Raw genomic sequence first — 16,365 nt, 5'->3', positions numbered from 1 at the left:
TCTTGATCAAAAATCACTCCACACTCTTTACTGCTCTTTGGTATCACCACATCTAACGTATTGTGTGGAGATATGGGATAATCATTATAAAAGCAATCTTCACTCACTCAATGTACCGCAAAACAGATGGGTGAGGATCATTCATCCTGCCAAGTATAGACAACATCCAAACCCTTTAGTTTTAAAATCACAGATATTAAAATTTGCTGATTTAGTACACTTTCAAATTGGTAAAATAATGCATAAAGTTAACAATAACTTGTTCCCCAAAAACGTCATACATTATTTCTCTATAAAAGAGGAGAAATATGATCTTAGAGAAAAATTAAACTTAAAACACTTATATGCAAGAACAAGGCTGAAAACCCACAGCATGCAGAATTAGATTATGGAACGGATTGAGTAAGGAACTCAAACAATGTACCGAGACGAGCAAATTCAAAAAACAATACAAGCAGTTGATGTTTGCTAATACAAGGCAGAAGAGTCTTGATTATTATACTTATTGCTCTGTCTTGTTTTTTTTTATTATTATTTTTTACAATGTTTATTATATCAAAAATATGACATGGAAAGCCGGAAGTGAATAAATGTACTGTACAAGACGTGGAATGGAAGTGGGGTAGGATTAAATAAGATTTGCTTTGGACATGTCGAACTGTGAAATGATGATTCATGAGATGTTTTCCATTGGAACTTGCACGTTCAAATAAAATTAAACCAAACCACACCAAACCAAGACTTTATTACTGTAATATTTTGACTTTATTCTTTTATTTTTTTTAAATGTATTTTTTCTTTAATATTTCAACCCGTTTTCTTTTCATAATTATGACTTTTTTTTTCCCCATAAAATGTTGACTTCATTCCCATAATGTGAGGGTTAACATTTTCCACAACCTAATTTTCAAAAAATTACAATTGTTTTTTGTTCATACATGACTTTTAAAAATGTCTTTTTTCTTTAATAATTAAACTTTATGCTGCTAAAATGACGTTATTTTTCCTACTAATATTGCAACAAATTTCTTGTAAAATTACAACTTGTTTTCTTAACCCCTTCAAGAAAAAAAACGTAAAAGACGTATAATACCTTTTATGTTTTTTTGTGCAAAAGACAAAAAGAGGTGATGACGCAACTGCACAAAAAAAGATGTCACTTTTAGAGCAGGTTTAAGCTATAAAAACAGCCACAAGGTGGCAGAAATACATTTGATAAGACCTCAGCAAGGATCTTCTGCATGTAAAACACACTCAACAGCAAGGTGGAAGTGAGAGCATGGAGGAGTGTAGCGCACAGAAGGTTACGCATTGTAGGGAAATACCAACTCATGCACGCGCGCACACACACACACACACACACACACACACACACACACACACACACACACACACACACACAGTTTAGTTACAAATGTGAAAACTGTAAATAGTTCATGGAGTTATATTTGTAAATAAATTGTTATTTTGATGTAAAACTAGCTGTTTATTTTGTGGTATAATTGTTGATATATTTGAGCTGTCACAAAAGCAAAAAATGTGTGTCAAAGTGAAAGGTATGATTGAAATGTATCTTTTCACAAAACTCTGTTTTTCTCCGTTTCCTTGTTGGGAACTGATATTTCCCTGGAACTTACCTACTGTATGTTCTACTGCTTATTGCTAAAGGATGGAAAAAGGTAGAAACACACTTTTTTTCTGATGAAAGACGAGTCTAATCCTTGTCGTGGTAGGTTCCATGTTTATAAAGCCATAGAACACAATATTCTGTGTGCCTTGAAATATCAGTCAAAATTGTCTAAAATGGACGGTACTGAAGGGGGTTGTCTTTTCAAAAATGGCTGGGATTGAATTAGTTAATATAGTAACTTTTTCTCTTAATATTTTGACTTTATGGTTGTAAAATTACTGCAGATTTTCCTTTTTTTCTTGTTAAATTACATTGTTAGAATGTGCCAAAGGCCAATAAAAAAAAGCCATGGGTTACAAATTGGCCCGGTGCCCCCACTTTGGACACCACTGGGATCGTGTATGTGAGAGAAGGCAGTGTTACGACGTCGTGTGCGTGTTAAGTGTGAAGACGTTAAGTGTTACAATGCAACATGCAGGCGGGGATTGATACCCGTCAACCACGGCTTCCCAGTCAAAGCGTGTCTATGTGTGCGTGAAACCTCGCTAAAGGGGGCAAAAGAGGTCTGAGTCAAGAGGACACGGCTAACTGACGTGTGCTACGTCCATGCCAGGAATCCCTACAACAATCCAGCTTTGGCCGGGTGTGACTGAGGATCGCCTGGGATTAGCCTCCTGAAGACAATTAACCGTTTAAGGTTACAGAAGAGATTCACCCTCCCAGTGGGTTAAATATCGCCAACACGTGCTAAAAGAGAAGGGAAGACATAAGAGATGAGTTCCACCTGATCTGAGGGCTTAATTACACAACCACCATGCCCCTCCCCTCGCCCCACTGAGGGAAGGTGGGTGACACCTGTTGGCACACGGAGCCGAGCGTCACCTTGGCTGTCCCCTGCTCATGTATCCCGAGCGTCACCTCGTCAGCACACCGCAGCAGGACAGTCGAAGAAAACACCAGCACGACACGTGTGCAGACTCACCGCTCTGGCGTGGGGGTTGCGGTGATAGTAGATACGTTTTTGTTCATCCATCCACACCTCGGCGGCACGCACGCTGTTGGCCAGGGCGTGGCTGCGCTGGTACGGCGCCTTCTTTGGGAACACGTGGCCCACGTGAGAGCACGGGTGGATCTCCAGGCTGCCGCCGCACTGCCAGATCTGCAAGGACGAAAGCGGAAATAGTTGGAAAATGTATACAAAAAAAAATTTTAAAAATGCCACCCCACTGGCCATCTAGACATTTCAGGTATCAATGTATTGCCACCCCTATGTCAGTAATGGTGTCACCTTGGCCACGCCAACGAAAAATGTCTGGTTCCACCACTGCTCGCACGGGAAGTGCTGCTCTAACTGCTGGTTGTTTAGCTTAGGAACCGTCAATAAATTACTATGGCACTGAAGAGTTTGTTTAAAAAAAAAAAAAAAGTCTCGATATATTCTATATCACACCACAAATTGATCTATCACCATGTCAAATGGTTAGTCCTACCCTAAAAGTATTTTTTTTCAATTTGATCTTTTATTGGATGGACTTTTATTGGATTAGGGACCTGACTCACAGAGGTTCGTTACAGAAAGCAAACAATATTGTTGGTCATGCTGTGTAATACAGAGGTAAATTCAGCAATACCTTAGTTGCATTATTTTTAATGCTTTGAAGAGCTATTTTCATAACCATGTTCAATTCCACAAATTCATGTTTGTAACAAAAGCTTTTTTAAAAAGAAAAAAAAAAAGCATCGGTACCGGATCAGATCAGATCAGATCGGATTGGCAAGACTATATATTTTTAGAAAATCGTATGGGAAGCCAAAGAATATGACATCCCTAATATTAAAAGAAAAAAAATATTTTTTTCAAGAAGTGGTAATAGGACAAAAATCCAAAAATAAAACAAAATAAAAACAAAAATAAAGCTGTAATTTTGTGGAAATTAGGTTGCAAAAAAGTTATAATATTATGGTGATAAAGTCATAATTAGTAGAAAAATAATTCCAAGAAGAAAGCCAAAATAGTTGGAAAACTTAATAGCATAAATAGAAAAAAAAAACAGCTGTAATTTTACAAGTTAAGCCAAAAATATCAAGAGAAAAAAAACCTTATTCTAACAAGAAAAAAAAGTTGCAATTTTACAAAAAACAAACAAAAACAAAACATAAACTTGTAATTTGGGGGAATTAGGTTAGGGGGAAGTTATAATATGGGAGTAAATTCAAAATATTATGGGAATAAAGACATAATATTGCGAGAAGACAATTTACAAAGATCATTTAAGAAGGAAGTTGAAATATTTGGAAAATTTATTTTAAAAAAAAATGAGGAAAAAAACAAAGAGCAAAGTCCATATTAATACTAATAATAGGCTTTTTCACCTACAGTATATGACAAAGCTGAGATGCAGTTGTTTCTTTAAATATATAACTTCTTAGCATATCTACATTTCCAAAATATCAAAGTGGCAAAGTTTTCGCTATGTGGCCCTCGCTGGAAAAACCTTTGGACACCGCTGCTCTAAACTGTGCATTAAGTGTGAAGGCATGGATGTTGGTATTTCAATGAAAAGTGTGTCCTAATTCTCCATCTACTTGGTATTTGGAAGTGGCTGCAGTAACAGTACCTCACATTACATTGGCTATGTACTTTCCTTCTAGTAGCTGGGCCTCTGCAGATTTGCGTTTAAGCCTGCAACCAGTGTAAGAACAAAGACTTTTCTTACCCTGAAGGAGAACTCCAGGTTCTCTCCTCCCCACACCTCCATCCCAGCATCGTACGTCCCCAAGTGAGTGAAAAACTTCTTATTGACGGCAAACAAACCCCCGGCCATGGTCGGAGACCTGAGGTGGTGAAAAACAAGCACTCTCTCAGGTTTGTTTTCCTCTTCTTGGTTCCAAAACCACTTTGAATTGTCAGATATCAAGACGTACCTGATGACATCAGTGGGCGAGCGGCGCCGTTTCTTCTCATGCTCAGGGATCTGGTGCCAGGTGAAGACCAACCGCCAGTCAAACCCCCCGATCTGAGGATCAGCGGGGTTGCCCAAATACTTAAAGGTGTTCCAATCGATGGAGTCGATGACGGGACACACCACGGCCGTCGGCTCCTCTTTGATCCTGGCAGCAGGTGAAACAAAACGTTTCCACTCTGTCTTTCAAAGAAAAAACCGAGCCAAAGCCGAAGCCAGAGCGCCTTCCACCTTTGGAGAAGGGGCTCCAGCCAGCCCTCGTGACACTCGCAGTGGCAGTCCAGGAAGGTCAGCACGTCGCCAGTGGTGACGGACGCCCCGAGCAGGCGGGCTCGCACCAAGCCCTCTCTCTTGGTGGCCCGGATCAGACGCACCTTCCTGAATCCTGACAGGTACTCCTCCAGCGGCGCCTTCAGGTGATCTGTTGTCAGGAAGAGAAGAAACCTTCTAAAGCACTTTATGGAATATTTACACTCTTACTTAGAGTCCTTCTGATTGTACACTTGGTGCAACGTCTACTTGTGAGAGGAACGATCGCATTCATTAAATGGCACATTGTAGTCTGCTGTTTTAATGTAATTTCTCTGACTTTGTGGAATATTTACAGCCTTGTTTGCTGTCGTTCTGTTTTGTGCATGGATGCCACCGCCACTAATTATTTGTGAGAGGAGCAATCGCATTTATGAAAAATGACGTTATAGTCTGCTTTTCTACTGCAATTTCTCAGACTGTGGAATATTTACAGTTGTACTTGGAATCGTTGTGAATATATATTTTGTGAAAGGTTGCCACTGTCACAAATATTTGTGAGCAGAGCAATCGCGTTAATGAAATGACACGTTATTGTTTACTGTTTTACTGCAATTTCTCAGACTTTGTGGAACATTCAAAAGCTTATTTTGAGTTGTTCTATTTGTTTTGTGCAACATGGTTACTTGTCGTTACTTACTTTGTGAGAGGAGCAATCGCGTTAATGAAACAACACGTTCTAGTCTGCTGTTTTACTACAATTTCTTTGACTGTGGAATATTTACCGTCTTATTTGGAGTCGTTCTGATGATGAATTTTGTGCAAGATTGCTACTGTCTTTGTATTGTATTGTATGTACTTTATTTATCCCACAGCGGGGAAATTTACTTGTTACAGCAGCAAGCAAGCAAGATACGCAAGTAAAGAGAACAGTGTAAAGAAAGCATAGTGACTACAACATGGTTCAGGTGGTGCAGGTGTTGTAGCGACTGACCTGCGGAACCTCTCCTTCTTACATCGTGGGTGTAACAGTCTGCTGCTGAAGGAGCTGCCCAGGGAAACAACAGTGTCATGTAGCGGGTGAGAGGTGTTGTTCATTATGGATGTCAGCTTAGCCAACATCCTTCTCTCCCCCACTTCCTCCACGGAGTCCAGAGGACCGTCCAGGACAGAGCTCGCTCTCCTGATCAGCCTATTTATCCTGCTCCTGTCCCTTTCCGTGCTGCCCCCTCTCCAGCAGCCCACAGCATAGAAGATGGCTGAGGCCACCACAGAGTCATAAAAGGTCCGTAAAAGAGTCCTGCACACACCAAAGGACCTCAGTCTCCTCAGCAGGTGGAGGCGACTCTGGCCCTTCTTTAGAGGGCGTGGGTGTTGACGGACCAGTCCAGCTTGTTTTTAAAGGTGAACACCCAGGAATTTGTAGCTGTCTACCAACTCTATGTCCGCTCCCTGGATGTTCACCGGTGTAAAGTGAGATGTTTTCCTCTGGAAGTTAATGATCATCTCCTTTGTCTTGCTGGTGTTGAGTTGCAGCTGGTTAAGCTCACTCCAGCTGACAAAGTCCCTGATGACCGTCCTGTATTCCAGATCATTCCCCTCTGAAACACAACCAACGATGGCTGTGTCATCGGAGAACTTCTGGATGTGACACTGTGGGGAGTTGTGTGTGAAGTCCGAGGTGTAGAGGGTGAAGAGGAAAGGGGAGAGCACCGTACCCTGAGGGGCACCTGTGCTGCAGAGTACCATGTCAGACACACAGTGACGGAGCCTCACATACTGTGGTCTGTTGGTGAGGTAGTCTATAACCCATGCAGTCAGTTGTTGGTCTACTCCCACACTCTCCATCTTCACTCTGAGTAGTGACGGCTGGATGGTGTTGAAGGCACTGGAGAAGTCAAAAAACATGACCCTCACAGCGCTCCCGCTGTCCTCCAGGTGTAGCAGTGATCTGTGCAGCAGGTAGATCACTGCGTCGTCCACTCCGATCCGAGGCCGGTAAGCAAACTGCAGGGGGTCCAGCTGAGTGCCCACCGGGGGTCGCAGGTGCTGCAGGATAATCCTCTCCATGGTTTTCATCAGGTGAGAGGTCAAGGCAACAGGCCTGAAGTGGTTAGGCTCCTTGGGACGCGGTGTCTTTGGGATCGGGACCACACAGGAGGTCTTCCACAGGGCTGGGACTTTCTCCAGGCTCAGGCTGAGATTGAACAAGTGCCTGAGAACTCCACAGAGCTGGTCAGCACAGTCCTTGAGGATTCTAGGGCTGATGCCGTCCGGTCCCGGGGCCTTCCTTGCCTTGATCTTCCTCAGCTGACTTCTCACCTGATCATCAGTTACGGAGAGGGGAGTAGAGGATGGCTGGGATGGGGATGTGGGGGTGAAGAGTGGTGAGTTGGTAGGGGAGGGAGGGAGGGCAGACTCAAATCTGTTAAAAAACAGATTGAGTTCATCTGCCCAGATCTTGTCCCCACTGGCTTGGTCTCTCCCCACTCCTTTATCATGGCCTGTGATGGTCTGCAGGCCTCCCAAGACTTCCCTGGCATTATTCTCCCCCAGCCGCTTCTCCAGTTTCCTCCTGTAGCAGTCCTTCCCCTTCCTGATCTTATGCCGGAGTTTCCTCTGGACTCTGCGCAGCTCCTCCTTGTCCCCCGAGTTGAAGACCCTCTTCTTCATGTTCAGCAGGGCCTTAATCTCAGAGGTCACCCAGGGTTTGTTGTTGGGAAAACACCGCACCAACTTGGAGGGCACAGTGTTCTCCACACAGAAGTTTATATAGTCTGTGATGCAGTGTGTCATGCTGTCAACGTCACTGCCATGGGGACTACAGAGCGCTTCTCAGTCTGTTGTCTGGAAGCAGTCTCTGAGCCTAGCACTGCTCTCCTCAGACCACTGCTTCACAGGCCTCTTCACAGGGGGTTGTCTATTCACTACTGGAGTGTAGTCTGTGACGAGATGGACGAGGTTGTGATCAGAACGACCCAGCGGGTCAATTACTTGTGAGAGGAGCGATCGCATTAGTGAAATGACACGTTATAATCTGCTGATTTTTGCAATTTATCAGACTTTCTGGAACATTCAAAAGCTTATTTTGAGTCATTCTGTTTCTTTTGTGGAACATGGCCACTGTCATTACTTGCGAGAGGAGCAATCGAATCAACACGTTCAAGTCTGCTGTTTTAATGCAATTTCTCTGACTTTGTGGAATATTTACATTGTATAGGCTTGGGATCCTTGTGATTATATAGTTTGCAAGGCTGCCACTGTCATTACGTGTGAAAAGCAATCACATTAAATAAATGACATGTTCTAGTCTGCTGTTGTAATGCAATTTCTCTGACTATGTGCATTATTTACAAGCTTATTTGGAGTGTTTCCGATCATTGATTTGTGCATAGTGCTCGCTGTCATTGTGTACTGGCAAGAGAAGTGATCTCATTAATTAAATGGCACGCTCTAATCTGCTCTATCAATGCAATTTCTCTGACATTGTGAAATATTTAAGTTTATATTGAGTTGTTTTGTACAACATGGCCGCTGTCGTTACTTACATGTGAGGGGAGCGATCGCATTTACTGTCTGCTGTTTTACTGCAATTTCTCTGACTTTGTCTTTCGCTTTAAGCTTTAAAAGCTTATTTTGAGTCGTCCTGATTGTTTTGTGTAAGGTTACCACTGTTATTACTTACTTGTGAGAAGCAATCGCATGGATTCAATAACTTCTTCTAATCTGCTGCTTTATTGCAATTTCTCTGACTTTGTGGAATATTTTCAGTCTTATTTGATGTTGTTCTGATTGTTTTTGTGGAATGTTGTGCAAGGTTGCCACTGTCAATTAAGGAGCAATCGCATTTTGTAGTTTTACTGCAATAAAGGACAGTCTGACTCTGAGATGATTGGGGCAAGACAGTAAAAATAAAGTAGTGCGAGCACACAGTTGCAATTTGTGCGCTCTTGAACACAACACACCTCTGTTGCTGTAGTCGTCCACCAGCACCAGCTCCTTGAGCAGGATGTCGGGAGACGTCTCCAGGACGCTGTGGACTGTCCTCAGCAGGGTGGACCAGGCCTCGTTGTAGAAAGCGATCACTACCGAGGTCGTCGGCAAGGACGTGTAGTGGTAATCCAGATCTCTGCAGCTGTAAGATTTAGGAGAAGAATGTGGTGGGGCATTTACAAGGTCAGATACAGCATATACCATAAGTTACCATAGCATGTGTATTATGGTGTCCACTGGTGATGTTACTCACAGTGGGTTCCACCTCTCTGGCAGGCGGCGATGCAGTGAGATCTTGTCGCTGACATAAATGTTGATCTGATACTTTGAAATGCTCTCCTGCTCCTTCAGCTTCTCCTCCCCATCCAGTTCCAGCTGGACGGCTGTGCCCAGCTCCCCAGGGGCGTCCACATCCAAGGGGGGCTTCTCGTAGACTGGCCTCTTCAGCCTCTCCAGGTCCATGATATCGGCCTTCCGTCGCTGTTTGACGCTCGCATCCGAGGAGAAATCCCAGAAGTAAAAGACACAGGTCAGTATGGTGGCTCCGACGAGGAGAAGCCTAAAAGTGGACCGGGTCCGTCTCCATCTGACAGCCATCGCTTCTTCCTGGTTGTGTCCTCAGCTCTGTTAACTTCCTGAGTTGGCCAACTAACTTCCCGCTCGCCCGCCGCCAAACATCTCACTGCGGCCCCGGCAACGTCAAAAAACAACCGTAGGACACTCCTCTTCCTGTCCTCTCCATTCGATCAGGACAAGTATAAATGGATTAAGCAACGCGGATTAATTACTGACCCGGATTACTTGAGGGTTGCTTTCGCCAGTCGCCGACTCCAACTAACTCAGTCCATTTCGGTCCAATCTAACCTCCCAGCGCCTGTTCCTTTACTTTACAGCGAGACGAAGACGACCAGAGACCGAGAGGACACTTTGCCCACCGTGAATTGTCACAATTTGAGTGCACCCGTAACTTTGGAGCCGCTAGACAAAGTTGGACAACACCGGTTAGTTGAAATGGACTCGCAAAGTGGTGTCGAATGAGCCGGTCCTCACTTCCGGTTTGATTGCAAAATAAGACGGGGAAACTGCGTCGGTCAGGTCCCTTTTTTTAACCCATAAGAACCCGCGGTGATACGAGTGTAACAAGCACTTTGAAGGTCCCAGTCTCTTCCTTAAAAAGCTTTATGTCTGATTTTAACTTGTTAAATCCCTAAGCGACATATACTAAATATCCTGGTGTGATGACCATGTGACAGTCATGTGACTGTGGCAGGAAGTAACCTCTCCAAAATGCAGGTCTGACCTTTCAGTTTAGCCTTCCAGCTAATTTCAAAGAGCTTTTTTTTGATACATGTAATTTCAAACACATTTCTTCGGTTCCATGCTTTGAAACATGTCCTAAATTACTTTCAACCTGGTCTGACCATAGTTGTTGAAGAAAGTAATATCAAAAAAGTAACAGAAATATTGCGGTAACATATGTCACACCAGGTTTTTAGCCTTAAAATCAGAATGAAGAACCTGATGTGACCCATTTGTCACAATAACAAAAATTCATGTTTTTTTTTTTTTACACAATTTATGTTTGTAGGTCTGTAGCTATGGTAGCTTATTGCAAATGTCCCCAGATAAGCAGTGTTATTTATTTTTTATGCATTTGGCATATTTTGCGATGCAAAGCAAAACTGATGAAGTTTGTGTTAAACCTTGCCATTGAAGTCACAGTTTTTAAATATGTTATGGAAAGGCAAATAAAAAGGCAGTTTTTTGGCCCCAAGCAGTAAAAACTAGTGATGGGAAAATGAAGCTTCATGAAGCACTTGTGATATTTTTAAAAATGTCCACGGCATCTTTAAACCAAGAGTGCCATATAGACGAGTCAAAAAATATCACAAGTGCTTATAAAGCTTCATTTGTCCATCCATCACTCGTACAAACCGTCAGGTTTACTTATTTTCAAAAGGAGGAATATGTTTGTCACTAACGCCCAATGTAGTAAATATGTAACAACACAGATCTTTGGTAATAAAAAGCGTTATTCTTAAAAAAAAATGTGTTCTATGTGGTCCACTTGGTCTGTGGTATAGCCCAGTGGTCCCCAACCTTTTTTGACACACGGACCGGCTTGTGTTCCCACAAATCTCTCGCGGATCAGGGGGAGGAAAACAAAGATGGGGAATATTGTGTGAATAAAGTCAATAATATTACGATAAGAAAATCTCTGATGATTAGAAGAAAGTTGAAAATGTAAAAAAAACAACAGCAAAGTTGATATTAATAACAGTCTTTTTCACCTACTTTATACGAAAAAGCTGAGAAGCAGTTTTTTCTTGAAATATATATAACTTTACAAAATATCAGTGACATCCGTCCTTTCATTTTTCACTATGTGGACACTCCTGTAATACGTTGTTCTGCCACTAGGGGGTGGCCATTCATTAGGAATACAGGAAGCAAAGCAACACTGCAAGCCCAATCAGGGTTCTTGCATGCTGTACACAATCTAAAAGCACACATAAGGAGAAAATTATTTTTAATTCATCTTTTTTTCTTCAAATCAAGTAGTCCCTGCATTGCATCAGTAGTTTCCATCTGCTCCCTTAATTAAGCCCAGCAACATCAGTGGCGGAGCTACGGGGTGACGAGTCACTCTCCGGCCACCCCACTGGCCATCGAGACGTTTCCGGTATCATCTTAATGCCACCCCATGTCAGTAATGGTCTAACCTTGGCCACCCCAATGAAAAATTTCTGGCTCTGCCACTGGCAACAATATTCCAAAGACACACAAAACAAACGCCACCTGAGGCGTTACCAACCGTCTTCAAGAAAGACATGTTTGTAGCCTCTTCAAGTACAGCTCAGACACTTCATGAAAACTTCTAGCAGAACCCGATTTAAAGTCCGATGGGTCCCGACGCATCTAAATGTTAATATCCAACCGTGTCATTTTTCTTTCTTGAAGCATTTAGAATGCTCGACCTTAGAGGAGTGCGGATGACAACCTCTCTAAAGGCACAGTTAGGACAGTTAGTTGGACAAATTGCACTTACAATAAAACCAGCCTCATTTGGACAAGATTCCTTTTCCTTTCCTCTCACGTGGCGTGAGGAGAAAGCAGCAGCTTTGGGTCCAAAATGCTGCAGAACTTCCTGTTCCTTCTTGCCAAATGGAACAATCAGGAGTGCATAAGGACTCTATGGCAATACCACTTTCTTCCAAGGGAGGCGCCAGCGAGTCAGTTTAGGAGTTGTACAAAACATTGCCTTCGTATCATTGGTATGAAAGCCCAAGCCCGTTTCCACCACTGAAAGATAAAAAATATCCCAATATATGAAATAAAAAGTTGAAATTATGAGATGAAAGGTTGAAATTATGTGATAAAAAGTCAGAATTATGAGCTAAAAAGTCAAAGTGATGAGATAAAAAATAGAAATTATGAGATTAAAAAGTCACAATTAAGAGATAAAAAGTCAAAATTATGATACACAAACCGCGCAAGTGTCATGTGACAAAGGCTCCAGTGAAGAAACATGCGCAGTTTGTATGTCATAATTTTGACTTTTTATCTCATTACTTTTTATTGCATAATTTTGACTTTTTATCTCATAATTTGGACTTTTACAACTTTTTATCTCATAATTGCACATTTATCATCTTACAAGTATGACTTAATCTCATAATTTTGATTTTTTTATCTCATAATTGATTTTTATCACATAATTTTGACTTTTTAATCACAGTAACTTTTTATCTCATAATTTTGAGTTTTTTTCACTTTTTCTCTCATACTTGCAAATTTCTGATCTTATAAGTATGACTTATTATCTTATAATTTCAACTTTATCTCATTATTATGACTTTTATCTAATAATTTTGACTTTTTAATCTCAATTTTGACTTTTAATTTCGATTTACCATTGGTATAAAAAATGTTCTCAGTGGTGGAAACGGGCTTCCACATACAATGGAGACCAGACAGGTGCTATCAAGAAAAAAACAGGCTTCCCCAAACAAGACACGCCAAGTCTCTCCAAAAAGCACTTCCTGTTTTTCCTGCATTGGGAATGAAAGGTAAAAAGTCTTCTCCATCTTTCTGCAGCTTCTCAGACTCGCAGTCGCAAGTCCTCGTCTTCTTAGGACCTTTCATTTGCTTGTCTCTCTCCCAGGTAAAAGGCAGAGAGGGAGAAGAAAGGGGGGAGAAAGTGGGCGGAGAAGGCCACTAAAAGGTCAAAGAAGGTCTCTCACGCTCTACCACTCAAACTTCCATTGCTGGTTTTTATCTTGAGGGTCGCAGCGCTTCATCTGGACGTCCGTGCGGCCCTCCGGCTTGCGGTAGGCCGTCACACACGTGTCAGAGTGCGGGTGGTAGATTCTTTTGTCCTGGGCGGAGGAGAGAAGAGGGGACATGGTGATCATTATGATGAAGAGTGGCGGCAAAGTGGGAAAAACGGACAATATGGCCGCCACTTACGTCCCTAAACTCCCAAATGATGCTGGCCGGCTTGACTTCGCCGTCACGGGTACAGTGCCGCATCCCAATGGACGACTGTCCCTCCAGCACCTCAGCGCACAGCTCGGTCACCGAATTGAATCGGATTTCCTTCTGGGACGTGTACTCGAAGTACTGCACAATTATGGACATAAAATTAAATAAATAGCCTATTTTAGCATAGTCTCTTTCTATACACCAGGCGTGTCCAAGCGTTTTTCCAGCGAGGCCCACATAGTGAAAAATGAAAGGATGCAACCGTCCCACTTTGATATTTTGTAAAGATATGCTAAGAAGTTATATATATTTTAAGAAGAGACGGCATCTCAGCTTTGTCATGTAGGTGAAAATGACTATTATTACTATCAACTTCACTCTTTGCTCTTTTTCCCCCCATTTTTGCTGTATTTTTTTCCAAAATATTTAAATTTTCTTCTTAAATAATCTTTGGACATTTTCTTCTCATAATATTATTGTCTTATACCATAATATTATGACTTTTACTTCAACATAATTTTCCAAAAATGACAACTTTCCTTTTGTTTGTTTCTCATAATACTACAAATAAAAAAAAATATTTCAACTTTATGCTACTAAAATGAGATTTTTTCCTCATAATATTACAAGTGTATTCTTGTAAAAATTGTGACTTAATTTCTCGTTACAATAAGACGTTTATCTCTTAATATTTTGACGTTATTTTAATTAATTTTCCCTCTCAAGTATTTCAACTTCCTTCTTACATAATTTTTAGGAATGACCCGATCCACATTTTTTGGCTTCCGATCTGACCCGATTTTTTTAATAGTCTTGTCGATCCGATCCTTTTTTTTTGTTTTGTTTTAATAATAAGCTATTGTTACAAACATGAATTTGTGGAATTGAACATGGTAATAAAAATAGCTCTTCAAAGCATTAAAAATAATGCAACCAAAGTATTGCTGAATTGGCATTTTTATTACACATCATGACCAACAGTATTGTTTGGCTTTTGAACACGCCTCTGTGAGTCAGGTGCCTAATCCAGTAAAAGATCCATCCAATAAAAGATAAAATTGGAAAAAATGGGCATGCAAAATACTTTTAGGGTAGGACTAATGATCTGACATGGTTATACATCAATTTGTGGTGGGAATTGCAATGCAGTGTTCCCTCGCTATAACGAGGTTCACTTTTCGCCTGCCTCACTATTACACGGATTTTATTATGGGTGCAATTTTTTACCATGGAGCATGCTTTTTTTTTTTTTGGCAGCATATTAATGCATTGTGTTCTGCATATTGATTTGTTGAGGGAGAACCCGCATTGTCTTCTGCGTCCTGATTGGCTAAGGGACCATCAATAAATCTTCTCCATGCCATGTGTACTGTACAGGACAGAATGCGTTCAGTTTGCCTAATTTACATTATTACTTGATTGTTAGCAGTGTGGCTATTTAGTGCTGTATGATTGCAAGTTTTCTCCCTGACAAAACTCACAATGTCAACTAAAGGCTCCACACCGACAAAGGCACCCAAAAGGCAGAGGAAGACGCTAACCATTGCACAAAAAGTTGGAATTCTGGACATGCTGGCGGAAGGTTGAACTTACGCAGCTGCAGGGCGCTATTACCGAATGAATGAATATTCAGTTCATACCACAAAGGAGGAGGAAAATAACATCAGGACGACAGCAGCAATACATTTTAACAACGATGCAAAAAGGGCTTTGACTGTCCGCAACATATAAGCCTGAACAAATTTTTAATATGGATGAGAGAGGCTTATTTTGGAAACACTACATCGCTGATTCAGCCCCATGGACCAAGGCGTGATCCGCGGTTTCAAGGCCCTCTAATATGCGCAACATATACTGTATATTTTCTCATGTCTGAGAAAAGTGTATGGTGAGGTGTTTTACAGCCTTTAAACATATATAATAAACAAAAAAACATATCCTGTAAACAAACAAATATATAATGAGCAAAAAAAAAAATTAAAAAAAATCAACTTCTACTACACGGATTTCACTTAACACTGGTATTTTTTTTTTTAACCTAACCCGTGTTAAATGAGGGAACACATTTAACAAACAGAGTTTGTTAAACAAACTCTCTTCAGTGCAATAGTAATTTATTGATGGTCCCTAATATAAACCAGCGGTCAGAGCAGCACTTTCTGTGCGAACAGTGGCGGAGCCAGGAATTTTTGACTGGGGTGGCCAAGGTGAGACCATAACTCACATAGGGGTGGCAATAAGTTGATACCTCAAATGTCTAGATGGCCAGTGGGGTGGCCGGAGAGTGACCAAGGGTGGCGACGGCCACCACCTAGCCATTGGTAACCACGTAACTGCATGCGAGCTCCCCACACAATGACACAGCAGTCAGGGCAGAGTGAGGGGAAGATACCGCTGTAGCTACGGAGCTGAATGTCCAACGTGAAACTAACTTCACCACGGTGCACGGTGGTGTTGCGTTTTCTTCTTCTTGCGGGTGGCGGGAACGAGTGGCAACCAGCTTTGAGGCACATGACCACACCTACCATGTTGGAGTGTGGCTCAGAGCTACCAACCTTATACAGCCCAATCTCGTGGCGGAAGCCGATATTATCCGATCTTTAAAATACAGCGGGTCGGCAGCCCATCCCGATCCTGAAGATCGGATCGGGACACCCCTAATAATCCCATAAATTCTCTTTTCGTAATATTATGACTTCATTCTAATAATATTTTGACTTTATTGCCCATATTATTATAAGTTTTTCCCCCAACCAAATTTTCCAAAAATTAAAACTTTATTTTGTTGTGTTTTTTTGTACATTTTACAACGTTAAAAATAAACTTTTGTCTTTAATATTTCCACTTTTTGCACTTATCATGATATTATTTTAACTCATACTGTAATATTACATGTTTATTCTCATAAAATTGCTTTGTTCTTGTTAGAATATGACTTTTTTCCCCAGAATATTTTCCTATTTCTGCTGCTGTTTTTTAATTTTTACATTTTCTCCTTGTAAATTTTCTTCTCATTATGACTTCATTTCCGTAATATTTTGGCTT

General features: G+C 41.4%; 2 protein-coding genes across 7 annotated transcripts in view; both read right to left on the bottom strand.

The window, feature by feature from the left end:
- Positions 1 to 9,879, bottom strand: part of galnt12 (UDP-N-acetyl-alpha-D-galactosamine:polypeptide N-acetylgalactosaminyltransferase 12) — a 33,504-nt gene extending 23,625 nt beyond the window's left edge. For 3 of the 4 annotated variants that reach the window (XR_008567116.1, XR_008567115.1, XM_054763038.1), the window contains exons 1-6: positions 9,089 to 9,879; positions 8,808 to 8,977; positions 4,825 to 5,014; positions 4,556 to 4,741; positions 4,348 to 4,465; positions 2,613 to 2,789 (exon numbers count right to left, since the gene is read on the bottom strand). Coding sequence is in view for 2 of the 4 variants with exons in the window: in XM_054763038.1 (XP_054619013.1) it covers positions 2,613 to 2,789; positions 4,348 to 4,465; positions 4,556 to 4,741; positions 4,825 to 5,014; positions 8,808 to 8,977; positions 9,089 to 9,432 (1,185 nt within the window). In the remaining 2 variants the exon portion in view is untranslated. Of the gene's footprint in view, positions 1 to 2,612; positions 2,790 to 4,347; positions 4,466 to 4,555; positions 4,742 to 4,824; positions 5,015 to 5,836; positions 5,982 to 8,807; positions 8,978 to 9,088 lie in introns of those variants that run through there. The other variant, XM_054763039.1, reaches the window with a different exon arrangement.
- A 1,197-nt stretch (positions 9,880 to 11,076) lies between these two features.
- The window catches only part of poc1bl (POC1 centriolar protein homolog B (Chlamydomonas), like), a 30,022-nt gene continuing 24,733 nt past the window's right edge, over positions 11,077 to 16,365 (bottom strand). Inside the window, exons 9-10 of one of the 3 annotated variants that reach the window (XM_054763043.1) lie at positions 13,306 to 13,458; positions 11,077 to 13,214 (exon numbers count right to left, since the gene is read on the bottom strand). In XM_054763043.1, coding sequence (XP_054619018.1) covers positions 13,083 to 13,214; positions 13,306 to 13,458 — 285 coding nt within the window. In that variant the 3' untranslated portion in view covers positions 11,077 to 13,082. The remainder of the gene's footprint in view (positions 13,215 to 13,305; positions 13,459 to 16,365) is intronic. The other 2 variants (XM_054763042.1, XM_054763040.1) reach the window with 2 other exon arrangements.

This window comes from Dunckerocampus dactyliophorus, chromosome 20, assembly GCF_027744805.1.
Source record: "Dunckerocampus dactyliophorus isolate RoL2022-P2 chromosome 20, RoL_Ddac_1.1, whole genome shotgun sequence".
Taxonomy (NCBI): Eukaryota; Metazoa; Chordata; class Actinopteri; order Syngnathiformes; family Syngnathidae; genus Dunckerocampus; species Dunckerocampus dactyliophorus.
This window is presented reverse-complemented; position numbering and strand designations above follow the sequence as displayed.